Consider the following 9,093-nt stretch of genomic DNA (forward strand, 5'->3'; position numbering starts at 1 on the left):
AAAAAAAAAAAAGACCAGCCTGGCTAACATGGTGAAACCCTGTTTCTACTAAAAATTAGCCAGGCATGGTGGCTCATGCCTGTAGTCCCAGCTAGTCAGGAGGCTGAGGCAGAAGAATTGCTTGAATCCAGAAGGCTCAGGTTGCAGTGAACCGAGATCATGTCACCGCACTCCAGCCTGGGTGACAGAGCCAGACTCCGCCGCAAAAAAAAAAAAAAAAAAAAAAAAAGATTATTTTATACAGTGTTTTATCTGGCAGCCTGAGATCAGAGTGCCTGGCAGAACAGTTATTTCTCCAGTCCTGGAAGGGGGGCGGGGTGGGCAACCCCCTATGCGTGCCCTTGCCTCGTGTGGAGGCACCGTGGATATATAGGTAGAGGTGGCATCGAGGCCAACTTGATGTTGACTCCAGCCTTGGCTCTGCCACTTACTCAGCAGAGTCCCTTGGAGGGCTGGTGACACATGTCCACACCAGTCACGCTGACACTCGGGGCTCCACAGGCAGCAATTCAGCAGTGGCTGGCTTTGCCTTGCTCCCCAACCCCTGGGTGCTATCCAGGGGATGCACGACTGTCCTACTGTGTCAGGGCTGGTGCTGGGACCAGGCTGGGACCTGGGTGACCCTCTGAAGCACTCTCCCTGCCCCAGGACCTATCGGGCCCATGAAGAAGGTGCTGGTTGACAATCCTAAGAACCGGATGCTGCTCATTGAGAACCTTCGGGAGTCCCAGCCCTACCGCTACACGGTGAAGGCGCGCAACGGGGCCGGCTGGGGGCCCGAGCGGGAGGCCATCATCAACCTGGCCACCCAACCCAAGCGGCCCATGTCCAGTGAGTGGTGGGCAGGGAGGTGAGGGGCAGACGGGGTAGGGGGACAGAGGGCAGCAGCCAGGGCCCTGGCTCACTCCCCCACCCTGCAGTCCCCATCATCCCTGACATCCCCATCGTGGACGCCCAGAGCGGGGAGGACTACGACAGCTTCCTTATGTACAGCGATGATGTTCTACGCTCTCCATCTGGCAGCCAGAGGCCCAGCGTCTCCGATGACACCGGTGAGTGGAGACCTGGGACCCACAAGAAGACAGTGGGGGTCTTGGGTACAGAGGGAGGGCAAAGGGGCCAGCAACTAGAGGACATGGAGGTTAAGACAGCCTTGGACAGATGCAATGGTGTGCACATCTGTGCACGGGACACAGGAACCAGTGCCTGGGGGACGGACACACACAGCCTTGTGCAAGCACACACGAGTTCATGCCCACGGGACCATGAAGAAACACAATTTCACAACTTGAAGGTTGAGCAGCTCTGCCATGCACACAGGACACTCAGGCCACCCCCCGGGGCCTGGCCCAGAAGTCCTGGGCAGCCACCAGGTGGCCACCCGGCAGGGGTAGGGGAGCCAAGGAGACAAGAACACCCCCCAACCGCTCTGTCCTTCCTCCTTGATTCCCAGAACAAAGTGGTGCAGAGCCCTTAGCTGGGCCTCCTGAGTGCTCAGTGTCAGCTCTGGCTCCACCTGTGGGACATCAGATGAATCACTTATCCTCTCCTTGCGTCAGTTTTCTGCTCTGTATAATGGGATACCAATCACACAGTACCATGAGTGGAAAAGCCTCCGGGGCACATATATCATTTGTATTTTCTTCCGTCCCTGCCTATGCCTCAAGCTGCCCCCAGTGAACACATACTGGCCCCCACGGGGCTGAGCTTGGGCTTAAGGAGCCATTTTGAGGGGTTCAGGTGGAGCGCAGCTGGTGTGACTCTGGAACCCCAACTCAGCTGCTTCTGACACTACCTGCGAAGCACTCGGTGGCTTGCGGAACAGTCCCTGGGAGGCAGGCAGGGGCGAGAGTCCTCTCTCCATTGTACAAATGGGAAACTGAGTCTCAGAGAGGTTAAGTAAGGCAAGGGAGACCTCACAGCTGGTGACAGAGCCCAGGCTTCCCCCAGGTCTCCTGGCGGGCCAGGGGGTCTCTCCTCTCCAGCTGTGCCAAGGCTGCACTTGCTCATCTGGAAAGCCTCCAGCCGCGCGAGGGTTTCACCTGCCCCAGGCCTTCCCCATCCGGCCTTGCGCATCTACCCCCGCAGCTCCCTGCGATCCCGGGAGCTGGAGACAGGCTCCCCTCGCAGCGCCTCCGGCCTTCCCCTGCCTGGCCCTGCTCGGCCCGGCGCTCCTAGGCGGTGCCAACGCGGCCCTTCGTTGTTCCCAAGGCTGCGGCTGGAAGTTCGAGCCCCTGCTGGGGGAGGAGCTGGACCTGCGGCGTGTCACGTGGCGGCTGCCCCCGGAGCTCATCCCGCGCCTGTCGGCCAGCAGCGGGCGCTCCTCCGACGCCGAGGCGCCCCACGGGCCCCCGGAGGACGGCGGCGCGGGCGGGAAGGGGGGCAGCCTGCCCCGCAGTGCGACACCCGGGCCCCCCGGAGGTGACAGGCTCACCCGCCACGCCCCGATCCGCACCCACCCAGCCTCACTCATGCCCGCGGGCCTGGGTGCCTGGGGTGGGTGTCTGCGCTGCCTCCGGGCCCCAGTTTCAGCCAGGCTGGGGCCTTGGCGGCTGGGGACACAGCTGCTCAGAGGCAGGGCCCAGTGCCAGGGGACATCTGAGGCAGGCGCTTGGGCCCTTATGGTGCCTGCCTGGCCAGGGGGTGCAAATTCAGAAGTCTGCTCGGGGAGCGGACCCTGGCACCCAAGTAGACTGCTCAGGGGCCTCAAAGGACAGGAGGGAAGGCTTTGGGATTTCCCCAAGGCAGGACTGACTGCAGGGGCAGCAAATCCCCCACCACTGCCAGGGTGGGCTGTGCTCATACCGATATAGTGGCCAGCCAGAGGACATGGGCTGTGGAAGCCTGGGTGGCCCTTGGGCTCATCCAGGGACAGAGGGCCTCTGTCCCTAGTGGTTTGAGGGAAACTGGTTGTATTTAAGCAAAAGCCACCCAGAGGGTGGGTGACCAGGAATGCGCAGGGCCAACCTGCTCCTTGGGGCCTGGGTCTGGGGCAGGCCTGACTAAGGGACCCTGCTCTCCCCCTGCAGAGCACCTGGTGAATGGCCGGATGGACTTTGCCTTCCCCGGCAGCACCAACTCCCTGCACAGGATGAACACGACCGGCGCCGCTGCCTATGGCACCCACCTGAGCCCCCACGTGCCCCACCGTGGACTAAGCACATCCTCCACCCTCACACGGGACTACCACTCGCTGACCCGCTCGGAACACTCACACTCGACCACACTGCCCAGGGACTACTCCACCCTCACCTCCGTCTCCTCCCACGGTGAGTGACCTCAGCCAACCCTGCCTCGCCCACTAACCCTTCCTCTCTTCCAGCTCCTGGAGCCTCGGGCTTCTGCCTGCTGTCCCGACGGTCCATTCTCCAACACACACACATGCATGCACACACGCACACATGCATGCACACACGCACACATGCATGCACGCACGCACGCACACTTATGCATGCACACTCCTTGATCCTCTCACTCTTGTTTTGTCCTGCCCTAGGCCTCCCTCCCATCTGGGAACACGGGAGGAGCAGGCTTCCGCTGTCCTGGGCTCTGGGGTCCCGGAGTCGGGCTCAGATGAAAGGGTTCCCCCCTTCCAGGGGCCCACGAGACTCTATAATCCTGGCTGGGAGGCCAGCAGCGCCCTCCTGGGGCCCAGGTAGTACAGGGGTGGCCATCCTGTCTCCACAGCTGTCCTGCTCCATCTGTCATCCAGCTGTCATCCAGCCACCATAGCAGCCGCCAGCTGTGCCCACTGCTTCCCCTCCATTCCATCCACAGGACCCCCGCCTGCCCACAGGCACTAACTACCTGCCCTACCATCAGTGCTGATGCCTAACACTGCCTCTGCCCTTCCAGGGGGCGGGGCTGTGGCTGGGGCAGGAGAGGGGCCAGGCCAGCTGAGGAATTGAGGGGGTGGGGCTGGCAGGCTCACAGGGCTCACCCTCTCTTGGCACAGGCAGGGCCCGCACCCTCCTGGAGGATGTGCGGTAGGTGCTGGGCAGCCTGGACAGGGTGTTGCAGGGTGAGTTGTCCAGCCGGCGATCAGATCAGTGTAGACATGCCAGCCGAGGGAGGGAGGTCAGGGGGCAGCACTGTGACTCCCACTGAGACCCCAGCCCCTGCATCTCTGACTGACTGCAGCCTCCTGTCCCCAGACTCTCGCCTGACCGCTGGTGTGCCCGACACGCCCACCCGCCTGGTGTTCTCTGCCCTGGGACCCACATCTCTCAGAGTGAGCTGGCAGGAGCCGCGGTGCGAGCGGCCGCTGCAGGGCTACAGCGTGGAGTACCAGCTGCTGAACGGCGGTGAGACATGGTGGCTGCTGGGCTGTGGGGTGCAGCCCCGCGAGGCCTGGCCCCAGGGTGACACATAGGGCACCGGCTGTGTCAGAACCCACCCGAATCCCTTAAGCGCTAAAGCCCCCATCCAGCCCGAGAGGGTCTCCCACCCCACTTCTTTGCCTCCCCTCTTCTGAGGTCTCACCCACCTCCCTGGGCCTCTCTCCTGGTCATTCTCTGCTAGGTTTTGCCTAACAAGGCCTCTTTGGGCTGGGATCCTAGAGCCTCTGCTGGCCTGAGATGCCTTTGGGGGGAACGAGGAAGTTTTACTTCCCTGGGCAGGCACATTCAAAGCAGCATGACCAGGGTGCAGGATTTTACCCAAACATGAGTGGGATTACAGGCTCCACTCTTGTATAGTACACAACCTGAACAACCAGCCATACCATACTGTACCTAACCTGTACCCAAACCACAGCTAGTCCTGGGTGGGTGATAACCAGGTCTCGATGGCAGCTTAGGGAAGAGGGGGATCAGGCCAGGGGTGGGAGTAACACTGCACTACTCTCTGCCCCTACCTGACCCCTCAGGCGAGCTACATCGGCTCAACATCCCCAACCCTGCCCAGACCTCGGTGGTGGTGGAAGACCTCCTGCCCAACCACTCCTATGTGTTCCGCGTGCGGGCCCAGAGCCAGGAAGGCTGGGGCCGAGAGCGTGAGGGCGTCATCACCATCGAATCCCAGGTGCACCCGCAGAGCCCACTCTGTCCCCTGCCAGGTGAGTTGCCTCCCCTAGCCCCACAGCTGCCCCCATCATGCCCACCACCCACCCACACGCTGACGCTCTTCCTCTACTGCCCCCAGGCTCCGCCTTCACTTTGAGCACTCCCAGCGCCCCAGGCCCGCTGGTGTTCACTGCCCTGAGCCCAGACTCGCTGCAGTTGAGCTGGGAGCGGCCACGGAGGCCCAATGGGGATATCGTCGGCTACCTGGTGACCTGTGAGATGGCCCAAGGAGGAGGTGCTGCCCGCCCCGGGAGCAGGGGTGGCCAGGGGAGGGGTAGAGAGGGGCCGCAGAGGCTGAAGGCATCTTCTCTGCTCAGGGCCAGCCACTACATTCCGGGTGGATGGCGACAGCCCCGAGAGCCGGCTGACCGTGCCAGGCCTCAGCGAGAACGTGCCCTACAAGTTCAAGGTGCAGGCCAGGACCACTGAGGGCTTTGGGCCAGAGCGCGAGGGCATCATCACCATAGAGTCCCAGGATGGAGGTAGGCACCTGTCCTTTCCTTCACCTCCCACTCCTCCTTGGGCCGTGCCTTCTCCTGGCACCACCCTCTGACCAGCCAATCTGCCCACTCCAGGCCCCTTCCCACAGCTGGGCAGCCATGCCGGGCTCTTCCAGCACCCGCTGCAAAGTGAGTACAGCAGCATCACCACCACTCACACCAGCGCCACCGAGCCCTTCCTAGTGGGTGAGCACTGAGGGCCAGGGTGTCCCGGCTCTCCCAGGACAGGGAGCTAGCAGAGGGAGAGGGGCAGACCCCAGGCCAGGTCATCTAATGCCTCCTCCTCCACAGATGGGCTGACCCTGGGGGCCCAGCACCTGGAGGCAGGCGGCTCCCTCACCCGGCATGTGACCCAGGAGTTTGTGAGCCGGACGCTGACCACCAGCGGAACCCTCAGCACCCAGGTGGACCAACAGTTCTTCCAAACCTGATCCCACCCTGCCCTACCCCCGCCATGTCCCACTAGGCGTCCTTCCAACTCCTCTCCCAGAGCCTCCTCCGCTACTCCATTATTGCACCCCTGGCCGCCCAGCCCACCCACAAGCACAGAGCAGGGGCTAGGTGTCTCCTGGGAGGCATGAAGGGGGCAAGGACCCCCTCTCTGGGCCCAAACCTATTTGTAACCAAAGAGCTGGGAGCAGCACAAGGACCCAGCCTTTGTTCTGCACTTAATAAACAGTTTTGCTACTGCTAGGCCCTGCCTTGCCCATTCTTCTGGGGCCTGAGAGGTGCTCGTCGAGGGTGGGGGAGCGGTTCTGACATCCCCCATTCTCTGACACCCAAGCATACACCCACCTCTAGAGGCAGGCAGGTACCACGTTGGAGGCACAAGTTTATTGAGCACCCAGATACGGAAGGTGGCACCAGGCACAGAGCCATGGGACTGGCCTGCAGGCCCTGCACCCTCGCCGTGTGCTGTCCTGGGGCCTCCTCACAAGCACAACACCTTGGCTCCATCGGCCGCTTGAGAGAGGTAGAAGGTGGCAGTCCCGCCATAGTGCTCCTGTGAGAGGCGGGCTGGGGGTGAGTGGCAGGGCCCCGGGAAGCCGCCGCTCCTGCCCACCCAGGCCCTGGTGCCCGCCCACCTGGATGTGCTGCATGGCCGCTCCTGCCCACCCAGGCCCTGGTGCCCGCCCACCTGGATGTGCTGCATGGCGTGGGGAGCGGCAGAGGCCTCCAGCAGTGTCACCGTGCAGCCACCGAAGCCACCGCCCGTCATGCGGCTGCCATAAACCCCAGGCACAGCGAGTGCGGCCTCCACCAGCTGGTCCAGCTCCGGGCAGCTCACCTCATAGTCGTCTCTGCAGAGAGGATATCGAAGGGGTGGGCCTGGGGCCAGCCTGCGCCTGGCAGGAGCGGGGTGCCCAGAGGGCCTCACCTGAGTGAGCGGTGGCTCTCCACCATGAGGCGGCCAAAGGCTCTGTAGTCACCGCGTCTCAGGGCGGCCGCTGCCTGGGCCGTGCGCTGAATCTCCCCCACCACGTGCCGGGCCCGCCGGAAGCCCTCTTTGCTCACCAGTTCCCGGGCAGCTGGGGAGGAAAAAGGAGTCAGCAGCCACCTTCTCACTGCCTGGGACTGCGACGCCTGTGAGGGCCGGCAGGCGGTGATGGCAGTGGCCCTGGCTGGACAGTGAAGGGTGGGAGGCTGCGGGGGCAGCAGCCTGGCTCTCTCAGACATGGGTCTGAAGAGCCCCTTTATCACAGTGCCTCCTCCCCCTACTGTAAAATGGGACACCTTGGTCCTTCAGGGAGCAGTGAGGGTGAAACACTCCACGCTTCCCAAGGTGAGTGCTGCCCTCAAGAGGCCCCCACAACAGGAGGAGAAGAAATTCTGCTGAGCTACATGGAGCCTCGAGGACTGGGACTCCAGAAGAGGGGGCATGAGCAGCCAGGGACCAGCAGGCCATCCCATCTGGCTGGAGCTGAGGCTGGAGGGGTACCTGGGTCAGTACCGGTACTGACTCAGTGTACTGCGCCCAGCCAAACCCGCAGGTTTAAGGGGGAAGCTTATTATAGGTGGCATGGCGGGATAGAGGGGCAAGTAGATGCAAAGGACTAAGAAATGAATGAGCGGGCGCGGTGGCTCACGCCTGTAATCCCAGCACTTTGGGAGGCCAAGGCGGGCGGATTGCCTGAGGTCAGGAGCTCTAGACCAGCCTGGCCAACATGGCGAAACCCCGTCTCTAATAAAAATACAAAAATTAGCCAGGCATCGTGGCAGGCACCTGTAATCCCAGCTACTCAGGAGGCTGAGGCAGGAGAATTGCTTCAACCTGGGAGGCAGAGGGTGCGGTGAGTGGAGGTCATGCCACTGCACTCTAGCCTGGGTGACAGAGTGAGGCTCCCTCTCAAAAAAAAAAAAAAAAAAGAAAGAAATGAATGGAAATGAGACAGTGGGCGGTGTTTTAGGCGGGAAGAAAACTGAGCATGTCTTGGAGGCTGAGGGAAGGAGCCAGGCAGCCAGGCAGGGGATGGAAGGAGAGGGATTGGGGCTTCTAGGGCAGGACTCTGGAGGAGACAGGGCAAGCTGCTCCTAGGCAGGAGACCTGGAGGAGGGGCAAGGGGAGGCTGGGGTGGGGAGGAGGGCCCAACTTGTTCCAGTGTGAAAACCTTAGCCAAGATCATCTGCACAGAGCAGGCAGGGCAGGGCTGAGCGCTGCTCTGGAGAACGTGACACAGTTCACAAAGAAAAAGGACAGGGAGGTCCCTCGGAGCTGTCTGATGTCCCTGAGATAGGCACACCTACACTGCCAGGAAGGAACAACTCAGTGTGGGCAGCATGGCCAGGCAGTCAAGGGCATGGGCCCTGGAGCTAATCTGTCCAGATAGGGTTCAGATCCCAGCACTGCCTCTCACTGTAGATTCCCCCATCAAAAATATGAGCATTATGGTAACAGAATGTGCTTTACAGAGTTTTGGGGGGAATTAAATAATATTGATATGACCTTAAAACTGTCCAGTAGACTATCTTCCTGGCCATGGGTAGCAGGAGCTTTAAGGATACTTGTATCTTTTTTATTTTGGAGACAGGGTCTCACTCTGTGGCCCAGGTTGGAGTGCAGTGGTGCAATCACAGCTCACTGCAGCCTCAACCTCCTGGGCTCAAGCGATCCTCCCACCCCAGCCTCCTTAGTAGCTAGGACTACAGGCACACACCACCACGCCTGGTTTAATTTTTGTATTTTTTTAGAGATGGGGTTTCACCATGTTGCCCAGGCTGGTCTCGAATTCCTGAGCTCAATCAAGCTGCCCACCTTGGCCTCCTAAAGTGCTGGGATTACAGGCACAGATGTGAGCCACCGCACCCAGCCTAGAATATTTGTGTCTCTTGACTCTATAATCCTACTCCTAAGAATCCATTCCTAAGAAACTATTAAGAGAATGCAGATAGGACAGGAGTGGTGACTCACGCCTGTGCCTGTAATCCCAGCACTTTGGAAGGCCGAGACAGGCGGATCACTTGAGGTCAGGAGTCCAAAACCAGCCTGGCCAATATAGTGAAACCCCATCTCTACTAAAAATACAAAAAAA

At 61.0% G+C, this 9,093-nt stretch overlaps 2 protein-coding genes across 2 annotated transcripts in view; one reads left to right on the forward strand and one right to left on the reverse strand.

Annotated features, from left to right (window-relative positions):
* ITGB4 (integrin, beta 4) overlaps positions 1-6,256 on the forward strand; it is a 43,773-nt gene extending 37,517 nt beyond the window's left edge. Inside the window, exons 29-38 of the mRNA XM_011965406.1 lie at positions 649-831; positions 921-1,052; positions 2,212-2,421; positions 3,030-3,269; positions 4,155-4,304; positions 4,868-5,056; positions 5,143-5,298; positions 5,381-5,545; positions 5,639-5,749; positions 5,855-6,256. Of these exons, the coding sequence (XP_011820796.1) occupies positions 649-831; positions 921-1,052; positions 2,212-2,421; positions 3,030-3,269; positions 4,155-4,304; positions 4,868-5,056; positions 5,143-5,298; positions 5,381-5,545; positions 5,639-5,749; positions 5,855-5,994 (1,676 nt within the window). The 3' untranslated portion in view covers positions 5,995-6,256. The remainder of the gene's footprint in view (positions 1-648; positions 832-920; positions 1,053-2,211; positions 2,422-3,029; positions 3,270-4,154; positions 4,305-4,867; positions 5,057-5,142; positions 5,299-5,380; positions 5,546-5,638; positions 5,750-5,854) is intronic.
* Positions 6,257-6,375: 119 nt separating this feature from the next.
* GALK1 (galactokinase 1) overlaps positions 6,376-9,093 on the reverse strand; it is a 19,574-nt gene continuing 16,856 nt past the window's right edge. Inside the window, exons 8-10 of the mRNA XM_011965506.1 lie at positions 6,942-7,092; positions 6,702-6,864; positions 6,376-6,566 (exon numbers count right to left, since the gene is read on the reverse strand). Coding sequence (XP_011820896.1) covers positions 6,495-6,566; positions 6,702-6,864; positions 6,942-7,092 — 386 coding nt within the window. The 3' untranslated portion in view covers positions 6,376-6,494. The remainder of the gene's footprint in view (positions 6,567-6,701; positions 6,865-6,941; positions 7,093-9,093) is intronic.

Source organism: Mandrillus leucophaeus, unplaced genomic scaffold, assembly GCF_000951045.1.
Source record: "Mandrillus leucophaeus isolate KB7577 unplaced genomic scaffold, Mleu.le_1.0 Scaffold1, whole genome shotgun sequence".
In the NCBI taxonomy this organism is placed as follows: Eukaryota; Metazoa; Chordata; class Mammalia; order Primates; family Cercopithecidae; genus Mandrillus; species Mandrillus leucophaeus.